Source organism: Necator americanus, chromosome III (genome assembly GCF_031761385.1).
Source record: "Necator americanus strain Aroian chromosome III, whole genome shotgun sequence".
Classification (NCBI taxonomy): Eukaryota; Metazoa; Nematoda; class Chromadorea; order Rhabditida; family Ancylostomatidae; genus Necator; species Necator americanus.
Genome location: NC_087373.1, coordinates 27,968,691 through 27,982,395, shown reverse-complemented (window position 1 = coordinate 27,982,395; position 13,705 = coordinate 27,968,691). Strand labels below are relative to the sequence as shown.

The 13,705-nt window shown below is 43.5% G+C and overlaps 4 protein-coding genes across 5 annotated transcripts; all 4 read left to right on the top strand.

The window, feature by feature from the left end:
- Positions 1 to 8,797: 8,797 nt before the first annotated feature.
- On the top strand, positions 8,798 to 10,699 carry RB195_011165 (uncharacterized protein; the record flags this gene model as incomplete). 2 transcript variants are annotated; one of them, XM_064192472.1, is made up of 2 exons in its annotated part: positions 8,798 to 9,321; positions 9,451 to 10,699. In XM_064192472.1, the coding sequence occupies 2 exons, from the start codon at positions 8,798 to 8,800 to the stop codon at positions 10,697 to 10,699; spliced, it is 1,773 nt and encodes a 590-aa protein (XP_064050053.1). The 2 variants fall into 2 exon arrangements, with proteins under 2 accessions (XP_064050053.1, XP_064050055.1); XM_064192471.1 differs by lacking the exon at positions 9,451 to 10,699 and having other exon boundaries at positions 8,798 to 9,394.
- Positions 9,755 to 10,699, top strand: RB195_011164 (uncharacterized protein; the record flags this gene model as incomplete). Its single annotated transcript, XM_064192470.1, has 1 exon — positions 9,755 to 10,699. The coding sequence occupies one exon, from the start codon at positions 9,755 to 9,757 to the stop codon at positions 10,697 to 10,699; it is 945 nt and encodes a 314-aa protein (XP_064050054.1).
- A 52-nt stretch (positions 10,700 to 10,751) lies between these two features.
- On the top strand, positions 10,752 to 11,189 carry RB195_011163 (uncharacterized protein; the record flags this gene model as incomplete). Its single annotated transcript, XM_064192469.1, has 1 exon — positions 10,752 to 11,189. One exon carries the CDS (start codon positions 10,752 to 10,754, stop codon positions 11,187 to 11,189), a length of 438 nt encoding a protein of 145 aa, XP_064050052.1.
- A 69-nt stretch (positions 11,190 to 11,258) lies between these two features.
- On the top strand, positions 11,259 to 11,639 carry RB195_011162 (uncharacterized protein; the record flags this gene model as incomplete). Its single annotated transcript, XM_064192468.1, has 1 exon — positions 11,259 to 11,639. The coding sequence occupies one exon, from the start codon at positions 11,259 to 11,261 to the stop codon at positions 11,637 to 11,639; it is 381 nt and encodes a 126-aa protein (XP_064050051.1).
- Between the last annotated feature and the right edge of the window lie 2,066 nt (positions 11,640 to 13,705).

Here is a 13,705-nt window from a genome sequence, read left to right as displayed (position 1 = left end):
ATAACTTTGTGGCACCGGTGCACCATTCCGGCCCCATGGTATCCGTCGCACCAAATTTTACATCTATCTGGCGCCGGATCACGGATTCGACGCCGTAGGACCCGTTTCACCCAATTTTATCGCGTTGAGGTTCCAGTGCACCAAACCATGGTATCCGTCTCCCTCTATTTTTGGAATTTCTTGACTGATACACACACATACACAGACTCACACACGTGACAGAATAAGCCCGTTATTATACAGCATGATAGTTTGCAAATTTGGGAGTATACATTCACATAAAAGTTTATTTTTCCTTACTAACACATGAGAGAAAGAAATTAGCCTTATCAGAGCCTAAATAAATTGTTTTATAACTTTGGGCACTGGTGAAGAGGTAGACTGCTCGCCTATCAGGTGCATGGCGACGGTTCGGCACCTCACGGGTGCAGAGTTTTGCATCATTATGGAGTATTTTCGTGACACACAGACAAAAACACACACACACATACACACACAAACACACACACACACGGACTAAGTGCGTTATTATATAGCATGATAGAAAATGGGTCAATCCGTCCGCATTCAACGTTTATAATCCAACTAATATAACTGGAGTAAGTGACAAAAACTGCGATTATGTAATGGCAGATTAAAGGCATCACCCCACGAATCCGAGGTGATACGGATTTCAGGTGGAGTATTCGTATGCAGGATCGCAGATTAAGGAGAGGGGGTGACTCCGTCCATTTCTTCCTAATCGCCGTAAAAAAACGGCCCGGAAGATACGGTTTCGAGCGTTCCGGCGCGCTATTTTCTACAAGGAGTTCAATTGGAGCGCGCCAGCCTTGTGCACACGCCGCATCTTTCGGACCGTTTTTTACGGCAGTTAGGAAGAAATGGACGGAATCACCCCCTCCCCATAATCTACAATCCCGTATACGAATACTCCGCCTGAAATCCGTATCACCTCAGATTCGTGGAGTGATGCCTTTAAGGAGTGCCATCTTTTTACTACGCCCGTGTCCTCAATGATGCTTCGATGATGATCTGCTTACAAATCCCAATATCGTCAATTTCATGAAATTCGTCTTTAGAGGTTGCATACACGACTATGTTGAAATAATCCCGCAGAAAGACAGGTTTAAGGGTGTAGATCACGAGTATTGGTAGATCACACTCAATTCCCCTCCCCCACCCTCTCTCACTGTCCTGGGAAACGGCGTCGAATAAGGCCTCGGATTTCTCTACGACGCACCTGAAAACTTGTCACGACGCTGACAGACAGCGTCGGCAGCCCGTTAGTTTACTTCTCATTCGCAGGTGTGGCGGAGGTGCCTGCTCTCGCATACGTGACACGGTGTCAGGTGCCCTGTGAGAAAATTGGCTGCTTCGCAGGACAACTAGGAGGGAATGGAGCGTGATCGTAATCATTTTCGTGATCTACATCCCTGACATTATCTTTTGGGGAAAGAGTCCAGCATTGCCGTGGTGGTGTGCTGATAAAACACAAGGAGATTTTGATATCTTTCTCGTTTATATCTTGCGTGCAGTTGGCACTGAATATGTTCAAACCACATTAAGCGTTTTCGATTGGGGCAAGTTTCAAGGTAGACGGAAGAAGAAATGGGTGGGTCGTTTAGTGTGTGTATGTGAGCCTCAGCAAGAGCACGCGTTGCGGCAAATACGTCGCCTTTACGCGCTGAACACATTTGATATTAACTGAGCATCTCTTACCTTCCTAAAGGCGAGTAGGAGAAGTGCGGATAAGTGTTGTAGGTGTTCTGTCATCAGTTTCTGAACTAAACCCAATAGAAGCAGGAGATCTTGGTTGTCATTGCTCAAAGTGATTATGATTTTTCAGAAAACCTCTACGGTAATGCGTCTGAATCTTTGAAAGACGATTGCTATAACACTTTATTTGGAACTTTGAGGAGTCGGTAATTTTCTGAAAATCCTAAGAACGTGCAGCGCTAATGACGCTTGAAGCAAAGAAAAACCAGTAAAATCCATCGCGTTGAGTGAATATACTTCCGATAAATGTTAATTGTTCCAAAGAATTGATTTTAAACACAGTGCTACCGAGAAAATGCTAGCATTTTCAATTGAAAAATGGACTTATGAGAAACCAAAATACGACATTCAAATGTACAAAAACTTAACAATAAATATTTCATTAGTCGCTATTTCGTATTTTTACATTTATTCTTCCTATTCTTACAAAAAAAAACGTAAGAAATCGGGACTCGATTTTTTTTCTGAGAAATACTCACCTACTTTCTTAACTTTGCAGCTACACATTCAACTTCAAGAATTCAAAAGTCAATTCAAGACGAATTCAAAAAACATCTGTGACTTCTAGAAAAGGTCGTAGGAATATCGTAACAACATTATTTAAGGTAACTCCACACTGGTGCTCCGTTCTCTCTCTAAAATTTACCTGCTATAGTTCTGTGCCAAGCGTTACGGAACATTCTGGATGCATTTCTAAGGAAATGCGACAACGTTCTGGTATAAGTTCACAATTTTAATTTAATTCATCAATTTAGTTTTTTAAGGCATACTTTTACACTTTAATTTACATAAACAGTGAACTATAGAAACTCCTTCGAACAAAAGATAAAAGAAAACCCAGAACAAAACAACAACAACAACAACAGAAATAGGAATCCGCTAAGTTAAACTTACTATTTAATGAATTTTTCGTGCAGAGAGATTGTAGCTTGTGAAACTAAGCTTATATACGTGTTTACAATTAGAGGAGCAGCTACTCCATTATGTATCCTGAATGCCTCTGGATAACAGGCATTCATACATACAAAACGATGCGTGTACGTCGTGCGCAGCAATTCTACTGCGTTCACGCTTTAATATTTACAACTAGTAAAATATTGGATGTTTTGAAGGGAAAAGAATGAATCACAAAGTCGTACAGTTATTGTCGTACAGTTATTATCCTATTCCAGTTATTGCCAGAAAAAAGTCAATGAGATAACTCAGTTCGACGGAAAAACTCAAGCAGAAACTTCCGATGAATCATACCCCACCACAATTGTTACAGCAAGTAGTAGTGGTAAATATCCAGCAAGAAAAGTTTTTTTTTCCCTGTTTGAACAAAAAATATCGCTTGTGTTCTGTTCATTGTAAAGGAAAAAGAGCTTCTGTTCGTTATTGTTGGATGTTTCTTGACGTGGATTTCTCGCTGTTTTTTCTTTTCATTTTCTAGAACATTCTTAACGGTCATATTCTTCAAGGTCATGTTTTCATAAAGAATCTCATAGATGAAACGATATTTATTTGTTGACATTATTTTAAAAAAAGTGATAGTTACGATCACTCTGCAAATTGTTTTTCGCAACACATATAAACATATCGCAGGAAAAATAGAGTAAATGTAGATCAAAGAAAAAAATCCACAATACTGGCAATTTCCAGTCGTTTCAAAGTTTCTCATAGGAACAGCGAGAGGAAGGATGATCTTCAAATATTGATAGAGATCTACTGATAGGTGGAATCAGGTGTGAAAAGAATTCGGGGCATTGACGCTGGCGGCGGCAGTGGCAGAACCTGATCGGCGCCGGTGCGTCGCTGCTGGGGGTGATGAGATAATTCTCGAGCGCGCAGACGAATTTTCGCCACTACAATGTCAATAACGACGACTGACGGACAGTGAGTGCATCAACGATGCTCCTAGACCGGTTTCACTCATTCATTTCAACGTCTAGTGAATTCTTGGAATCTCCCAGTTGATCTCATTCGATCAATGAAGTTCTGATCATTTGGTCAGTTGATCAAATTAGAAATTTCCGAGAAGAATAACCTATCGTTATAAGAACAACTCTTACAGGTTTTTTTATTCCGCAGGTCCATTAGACTTCCAGAAGTATGATGGGAGTCAGGAAATGAAATATCCATGCATTATGATTCACCATTCAAGAATTTTAAATTTATTCACCGTTACTGTTTTCCATAAAGAACATTTAATTGAAATTGTTTCAACAATTTTAATTAAGCATGAATTTCTAGCATTCTTTGTTAATTTTGACCGAAATTTTTTTGAAAAAATCTCACTATGCCCTCTATAATGTGGTTACTTAATGACGAGGCGAAAAAAACGACTGAAAGATAAACTTGGAATACAAAAGAAATTCTGAAAAAGAAGAGTGAAAACAGTCAACAGAGAATTATAAAAAAGTGTTAAATCCTGCTTTTATTCTTACTGTAGGCAAATTGACCATCCTGAGAAGAACTATTTAGTTTTTTTTTTCCCGGAGAACACGAAATATTCAAGCTACATGATCAAAGTTTTCATCTGCGATTGAAAACACGTTCCCACGTTTGTAAAGAAGTACTATTTTGAGTTGTGTTTATTGATCCGCATTTGAAAATTTGCATACAGTGAAATACTAAGTAAAATCAGAACAGGAATTTGGGAGTAAAAGAAAAAGAATTTTCAAAGATAGAACGGTATCGAAAAATCCAAACGTCTAAAAAATTTTTAAAAAATATACTGTTGCACACTATAGTACCATGTATTAGAGTCAAAAAAATAGGAGATGAGGCAGATACCAGTTCCTTCCTCATTCGCAAAGTGCTCTCGACAGGTCATCAATTAGTAAAATTGAGCGTGTTCCATTTTTCCAACATCGGAAAGAGCGTAAAGAAAAAAAGAGGAACTACCACAGTCGAAAAGAAACTTGAGAAAAGAACATTCACTCTGCTTCCTCCGTTGTTCTATCAGAATTCAGCATGGAGTGTTTATCGGCGACCACGCTGACATCAAAGTTAACGGATTTTTGTGGGAAGGTGACCCACAGGAACGGAGACTAGCTGATGTGTTATGTCAGTGATTTTATCCTCCCAGACAGGCCTGGTACCAATTTATCGGCTGCGGAGGGATGAAAGGTTTGGTTGGCACTAGGGCGGTGTCGAACCATTGATCGATCGCGCAGTCACAGCCGGACTAACTACCGACTGCGCCACACCTGGTCCCTTCAGAATACAAAAATCAAAATTCGCAGTTACAACGACTCCAATCCTTTGCTTCCGACAGAACCACAGTAGACTTCCGTGCGTTGGCATTCTCGCTCCCCCCCCCCCCCCCATCTTTTCGGAAACGAGCCTCAAACTGTGCTACAATGACGCACTCGCAGACGTCTGCGGATGACTCGAAACCTCGTCGTTATGTTGGCTCGTATGCAAACCTTTCCGCAATATTGGAGCATGAATCGACATGAGCAGGACGTTATATTGTTCTACACAGAAATACGGTAACGTCTTTAACAAATAAATGTTTTCAAAAACAGGGAAGGATCATATTTCTCTGAAAATCTTTCTTCTACAAGTAGGTTTAGTCTTCGTTGTCCACTACGCTACCAAAGGGCGTGTCACAATTTTGACGTGGTGCCGAAATCACAGCGATAGACTAGGGTTCGAGTTGTAGATTGCGGAAACCAGCGCGGTTCCGCTCGTCTTTCCTTAACCGTCGTAAAAATGACGAAGGTTCGAGCGCAGCCCTCTTACTGCGCAACTGCACCGAGATTCAGGTCGTTTCTCACCACATGGAAGTCTGTAAACATAGAAGAAACAGTTATTCCTTCTAATGTATCGCATCAACACGTATTTCGAAGGAGATTAAAACAGAGACAGTAACATAAATTGCGATATTCCGAAATTAGAAACATTGCCTTCACCATGGAATTCAATTACTCATCACAGTTAACTTATACTTAGGTCCACTCCCTAACGTGAGGATTTACGTAATTCAAGAGCTGACGGTGGGTAACGAACTCCTTCTGTTATAGCCTTGCAAGAGCATCAAAGGATATAGTGAAGAAGATCAGGAACGCATGACCTCACTCATTTCTTTAACACCACCTATTTTTCTGCTTGAGCTACGTTTCAGGAACATGGGCGATTCGCAAACAGGAGGAAATTGCGATCAACGTCATTGATCTCTTGCTTAAAGCGATGATGCTAAGAGTTTTCCGTTTCATTTATGGAGAAAAGGAAGAACTCAGAGTTCTACCGTTGAGTGAACGATCAGGAACATTGGACTCAAGGGGGAAAATAGGATGACCAGGACACCAGGTGCTTTTCTATTATGACAGCTGGACAAAAATAACAAGCAACTGCGTTCTGCTTGAAACTTAAGACATAAAGGAAAGACCACCAGTCCACCGAGAAAAAGCTAAGTCGAAATTTCGACGAGTAGACGAATGATCACAATCGATACCGTTTTTGATATTAGAGCAGAACATAACCATCTTCTCAACACATTCGTTTATGTATTTCAATACACACAAAGTTCATCGAAGTTTAAAATTTAAAGCTAAAATAGCGAACTGTTAATCAGAACACGTATAAAACACTACTTGATGCTGGCCTCCCTCCTCCTCGTTCTGCTGGGACTTGAAGTGTTCTCACGCCCTTTTCCTACTATGAACGGTGGAAGCTGCCCGAGTAAAATTCTTCTCCCAAATCTGGAACGAAGGGATAAGGTTAGAAGTCTGGGTTACCAGTATGAGCGTGTTCACACTCTATCACTCTCTAGTCGTCCTGAAAAATGGTGCTAAAAGCGGCGTGAATGTACGATATTTTCAACGAGGCATCTTTGAGCACGCGATTGGACGATAATCTGGTTGGTTCCTAAACACCCTATCGATCGATCTTACTCGGACAGATTTCTGGAGAGATCTCATTGATTATCGTCCAATCGCTTGCAAATGCAGCGCGCTTGTTATGGGGTGTCTCGTAGGAGAATTTGCAACAGAAGGCCGTTTCCTATGCCGTTTTTCGGGATGCTTAAAGCAAATTGAGCGGGAGATGCTCATACTTCTAATCTGCACTCCAATCCTATCTTTTAATGGACAGATCCTAACATCACAAGCTTCATGCTATGGATCCTTTAATTAAGGCGTAGTTACTTTCCTTATTCTTAAATGACCAGTCAGTTCGTCACAGAAAGGCAGAAGAAAAAATCAAAGATTGTCAGGACGACGGAATTGTAGTTCATGTAAAAGTGGAGTATGAACGGCTTTCTAGCCGATAGATCCTTAAGATGGGGTGGGGGGCTATTATGAGGAGGTGGGAGGACATTAGATCAACAATATTCTGACTTCGTGTTCTAAAATGAAACCGTTTTTGAGAGCTCGTCAAAGGAGGATCGAAAGAGAAGGTTGTGTGCTTCGTCGAAATATGACAATTTCTAACTCTGCACAATAAAAGGCGTCATCAAACAGATCTGGCTACCAGCCTCCTGAACATCTGGTTCATATAACTATTCCAGATGTGAGGTGTCTCAGAAAACTTCAGAATAAAGTTCATTTTCTTCGTTTTTCTACAGTTCTTCCAGCAACCAGTAATATGCACTTTTCTTTCTCCGGGGAATTCTTCCCAGGGATTGGATCTTTCCTCACAGATCGCCTACGTACTTTTCGAACTCCTACATTTTCTCCTTTCAACAAAAGAAAAGAAAACAAACGTTGGAATCATTGACAAGTAAATTTGTGGGAAATGTCAGCTTCGAAGCTGTCACAGGGAAAAAAGCAGATTGTTCCAAAAGTGCATTCGGAGAGGGAGCGAAAAACTGCGACTGGCACACTTTCTCCACTACATTTACGTACTCGGAAGTCACTGTTTTGCCTTCTGATTTGAAAAAAAAAACGGAAAAAAACTGCATTCATTCATAGAAACTCAAACGCTTCCGTAACGAAGTCGAACGCGTAGAAGCGTCCTCGCGGGGATTGATCAACGCAGTGCACTTTATCCACTTTACTTTGACCACTTGGAGTGGATATTTTGAACTCAACAAATCCTTCATTGTCCTATCACTATTCAACCATGAATGTCACCCTGACAAGGACCAAAAAAGTCCTCGAAATATAAAACAGTGGACAAAGCCATCTAAAGGTTATTGTTTCACGTTCGCGATCATGTTGAACTGAGATATTTCACAAATCGTAGGGTTCGTTGCTGCAAAGACCGTAGAACATCAAGAACCACATAGTTCAGATATGGTGAGTTGCTACTGCTTGATGCAATCGCCTGCATTTTCATACAGGTGGTCAACGGTGCAGAATCAAGTCGTTCGTCGTCGTTCTATGTTTTCAATCCAAAATTTCTATCCTCGACCATTTTCAGCTTTAATTTGTTATAAAAAAAAACTGCCAAAAAGTACATGTTTCCTTTAGGCACTGAAACTATCAGAGCATACTACCTGGCAGTAGGCTGCATGACAGCACCTTCTCACAATATATGGATATATAAAGTCTGCCGTTACAACCCGTTTGGAATGGATACGCTGATTATAATACTATATAATTCAGAGTCTACGGATCTCCCTCACTAGAGGGATCACAGCCGGTTAGTCGCGAGGCTACGTGGCGCGTCCCCGGGTGGCGGATAGGGGGCTAATCGCGGACCAAAAGCGACCTTGTGCTTGCCCAGAGACGCAGGTGGATTCAGGGGATGGACTCCCTGTTTTTGCTGAGCCAGGACTGACTCATGACATCCTTGTATCCCGCACGTCAGTCCGGCCAAAAGCCTGCAATCAAGTGACTGGGAGGTGCAAGGGAGGCGGTTTGGAGTCGCCTCCAAGAAATAAGCTCCACATGCCCACTCCGGGAGAACGGAAGTTCTCCCGAAAACTCATGGAACTGGAGGCTTGCAACCTGCCCATGGGTTTTAAAATCTTTTTGCATGTCACAGTAATAGAAAAGAGTCTCCTGATTCCAGAGGAAAGACTGGTGCGGTAGCGCCAGGAAGGACGGGGTTGTAGGAGTCATATAGGCTACCGAAACGGAAAAGAACTAGGATGGCGATCTGTACTTATAACGCACGTACGCTTGCATCGGAAGCGGCCATCGAAGATCTGATTATGCAAGCCAAGAAGATCAAGTACGACGTCATCGGACTGACCGAGACGAGACGACGTCACCCTCTCAACGCCGTATATGAAAGTGGAGAAGAACTGTTCTTAGGAACATGCGACAGTAGAGGTGTTGGTGGAGTCGGCGTCCTCGTCAACACGAGAACGGCAAAGAACATCGACTCTTTCGAACAACTTACGACCCGAATCAGACGTCTGCGGATGAGAAGATGTGGTCCAACACTAGCTTTGACTATCTTCTTCGTTTACGCTCCAACATCAAGCTACGAAGAAGAAGGAGTCGAAGCTTTCTATGTGGACCTGGAGAAGTTCTACCGAGAAGATCATGCCTTCTACAAGGTCATAATTGGCGATTTCAACGCCAAAGTTGGCCCAAGAAGAACGCCGAAGGAACTTCACATCGGGACCCACGGCCTACAATGGAATGACCAGGGGGAGAGGCTCTCCGAGTTCATCATGACGACTAAGACCATCCATGGGAACTCGCAATTCCAGAAGCCCTCCTCTCTACGTTGGACATGAGAGTCACCCGGTGGAGGGTACCGTAATGAAATAGACCACATCATTGTCAATAAAAGGTTCTGCCTGACGGACGTCGCTGTTGTACCAAAGTTTAATACGGGATCGGACCATCGCCTCCTTCGAGGAAGATTTTCCTTCACAAGGAGAGCAGAGAAAGCCGCCAAGTTCAGAGAGAGAAATCCCAGGACTACCATCAACTGGGATCTCTTCGCTACGCTAGCCGGCTTTTGGGAAGATTCCACAACGGATAACATCAACGAGGAATATAACCGGCTTGTTGAACACCTTCACGACTGCGCGAAGAAGGCTGAGAGTTTTAAAACCACCAATAGACGCCTGTCTCTTGAAACTCCTGAGCTGATGCGCCAGCGTGGAGCAGCACAAGCCGCAGGGAACCAAGAACTCACGTCCGAGCTCGCAAGGCTTTGCAGAGAGGCGATAAAGGAAGACCTTAAAGAGAGAAGAGCAGAAGTGCTGGCTGAAGCTGCAGAGGCGGGGAAAAGCATCCGCTATGCCCGTGGAGACTTCGCCAGTCGCAAGACGAGGATGACTGCTCTCCGGAACCCAAAGGGAACAGCCATTGCATCGAGAAGGGGGATGGAGAAAATCATCTACGACTTCTACTCTGATCTCTTCGACAGCCATGTCTGCTTGCCTCCTCACCATCTGAGGGAAGACGGACAAGTCATTCCAAAGGTGCTCTCTTCCGAAGTCCGACATGCTATCATGTCGGTAAGAAATCGTACGGCACCCGGTCCCGACAGAATAAGACCAGAACACCTGAAGAGCCTTCCGTCAGTACTCATCAACACCCTGGCGAGGCTCTTTACACGTTATCTGTCGAAATGCAAGGTTCCTAAACAGTGGAAGACCAGCAAGACCGTGTTGTTGTATAAAAAGGGAGATCCACATGACATCGGCAACTATCGTCCAATCTGCCTACTGTCCGTCATCTACAAGCTCTTTACAAGAGTGATCCTTGATAGGATTGAAAAAGTCCTGGATGAAGGACAGCCATGCGAGCAAGCAGAGTTTCGAAAAGGATTCAGCACGATTGACCACATTCACACTGTTTCGAAACTCATCGAGGTATCACGAGAGTACAAGATGCCGCTCTGTCTCACCTTCATCGACTTGAAAAAGGCCTTCGACTCAGTTGAGACGGAAGCGGTCGTGGAAGCCTTGGACAACCAAGGCGTCCCTACTCAGTACATGAAGATACTTCGAGAGTTGTACAGTAACTTCACGACCGGAAATTCGCCATTCTACAAGAACATCATCATTGACGTGAAGAGGGGGGTCTGAACAGGGTGATACAATTTCACCCAAAATATTCACAGCCACCCTCGAGAACGCAATGCGAAAATTGGAATGGGACGACATGGGAGTGAAGGTTGATGGTCGGCAGCTACACCATTTGCGCTTTGCTGATGACATCGTACTGATAACACCTAGCATGAGCCAAGCGGAACGAATGCTGACCGAATTCGACGAAACATGTGGACGCATCGGTCTTCAGCTGAATCTACAAAAGACGATGTTCATGCGGAACGGATGGGTCTCGGATGCCCCATTCACGCTCAACGGAACGAACATATCTGAATGCACCAGCTACGTTTATCTAGGTCGGGAACTAAACATGATGAACGACCTGACCCCCGAGCTGGGCAGGAGGAGACGAGCGGCTTGGGGAGCGTACAAGAGCATCGAGGATGTAGTGAAGAAGACCAGGAACACCCGGCTCCGTGCTCACCTCTTCAACACCACCGTACTTCCTGCTTTGACCTATGCTTAGGAAACCTGGGCATTTCGCAAGCAGGAAGAAAACGCGGTGAGCGTCATTGAACGCGCAATTGAGAGAGTGATGCTAGGAGTATCCCGTTTCACGCAAGTGAGGGACGGGATTCGAAGTTCTCTCCTACGTCAGCGATCGAAGATTAGAGACGCCGCCGCGTTTGCCAAGGAAAGTAAAATAAGGTGGGCCGGACACGTGATGCGCTTTAATGACAACCGTTGGACCAGAGCCGTGAGCGACTGGGTTCCCCGCGATATTAAGCGCACTACAGGAAGACCGCCGACCCGATGGTCAGATTTCTTCACGAACGCCTTCAAAGAAAAATATGATGCTCTTCGTGTCCCACGCGAAAGGAGGAACCCCTGGGCTACTCTGGCACGCGATCGGGACAAATGGAAGAATTACTGGCGCCCGCTCGACCATTTCGAAGATCAACGGGAGTCAAGGTAATCAAGGTAATAATTCAGAGTACTTAAGGATCAAGAACGTATGTCTAATCTTGTCAACGCACTTCCTCCCAACAAAAACCAACCGCTGAATTCTCCTCAGAAACAATAGAGTAGTCCAATTTCGAAGATATCCATTGCAAGATCCAGCCAATGTGTCGATTCAGTGTTTTTATCCTCCCAAACAAGTCTGCTACCACCTTATCGACCCAACGAAAGGTCTGGTTTTCACTGGGGAAGTCTCGAACCATCGATCGATCATGCAGTCACAGTCAGATATCTTAGCGACTGCACTACACCCGGCTTGTATGGATATATATTGTATATATTGTGTTATATATATATATATATATATATATATATATATATATATATATATATATATATGTATATAACAGAATATATACAATATATCCGTATAAGCCGGGTGTAGCGTTATATATAACACAATATATTCGGCCATATAACACTCTAGGCTTCATAATTTGTACGTCCCAAAAACGTGCACTCTTGTGCGTCGTGCCCAGTACAAAGAGCGCCGCCACGAGCAGATAACGGATTTTTAAGCACCACTTCGCAGTGCCCATAATTACTGTAATCTTCGGAACAACGCGCCTCGTACCTTGTCTGTGCGAGAGTTGTTTGACATCGGAAATTTGACATTTGACCACTCCCTACTCCTTCTTTCCACGCTAACTTGTAGTTTACAGTATCAATAGAGTTGTTGTGGCTCTTCTTTCCACCTCCGTTCCTAAGTTTCGCTCGTTTCGTTTTCTACTCGTCGATTCTCCGTTTGACCCCGATATGAAGTTATTCGGCCAATCTTGATAACCCATCAGCTTTTTTTCAAAATTTTTTTGCCCTATCTAATACGTAGCTAGTCGTTCAAGAGTAACGAAAGTCGATGAACCACTCTTTGAGGGGATCACAACCTTAGGACTTCGGGATTTGGAGGAAGAATCTCAGGTGCGTTTCACTTTTAAAGGCATCACCCCACGAATTTGAAGTGGTGCAGATTTCTGGTGGAGTAGTTGGGTGATTCCGTCTATTTCTTGCTAATTGGTTTAAAAAACGGCCCGGAAGATCCGGCGCCGTACAAGGCTGGCGCGCTCCAGTCGAACTCCTCGTAGAGAAAAGTGCGCCAGAACGCCCGAAGCCGCATATTCCGGGCCGTTTTTTACGGCAATTAGGAAGGAATGGACGGAATCACCCCCTCTCCATAATCTACTATCCCGTATACGTATACCCCACCTGAAATCCGTACCACCTCAGATTCGTTGGGTGATGCCTTTAAAGGAAACAAGCACCCGGACATATGGATGATAATGTGATAATGCTCCAGCTTTTCTTCAGCTTTGTCTAGAGTGATGAATTGGTTTAACACTCGACGTGCACTTATCCTAAACACGAAGCTTTTTTCTATTAACCTCCATGTTGTCTCATAACTGTGTGCACTAAGTGATATTAGGTTGAACGTTCGAATTACTCACTCAGGTTCCAGCTTGTGATTAATCTGATGAATCCTATTAAGGTAGTGGGGACGTGAGCGTGAGAGAAAATTCTCCAGAGCCAAGTCCTTTCTTACTTTTAGCACTTTTAATGCACAATACATATTATATCACGTATTATACATATTATTACATACAATATTACATTTGCAGAGATGATTACTAGTTATATTTCTCTGGATGAAAGCACATCATAGGATCTAGAGGTACTTATTTGAATTCCTGTCCCCTATTTTGGATATTCCTTCCAGTTACAGTTCCGATGAAAACATTTTAATCTTTAATGTAGGCGGAGTAGGCGGTTACGTTAAAAAGACGCGGTTTCCAACCGGCCACAAAATACCGCGAGCATATCATTGCGGCAGAGCTGCTGTTTGTCTTTCAGCCCAAAGGAGGGTCTCACTCCACAGATCCCTACTGTAGATTCATCGCAAGCACAACGGAATGAAGCACGGGGGTCGCGAATTTTCGACCACTTTGTGGTACCACGCTCTCCTTCGCGGCAAAGTAGGATGAAAATGGAAAGGACCGAAATTTATGTTAACGCACAAATCCCTAACAA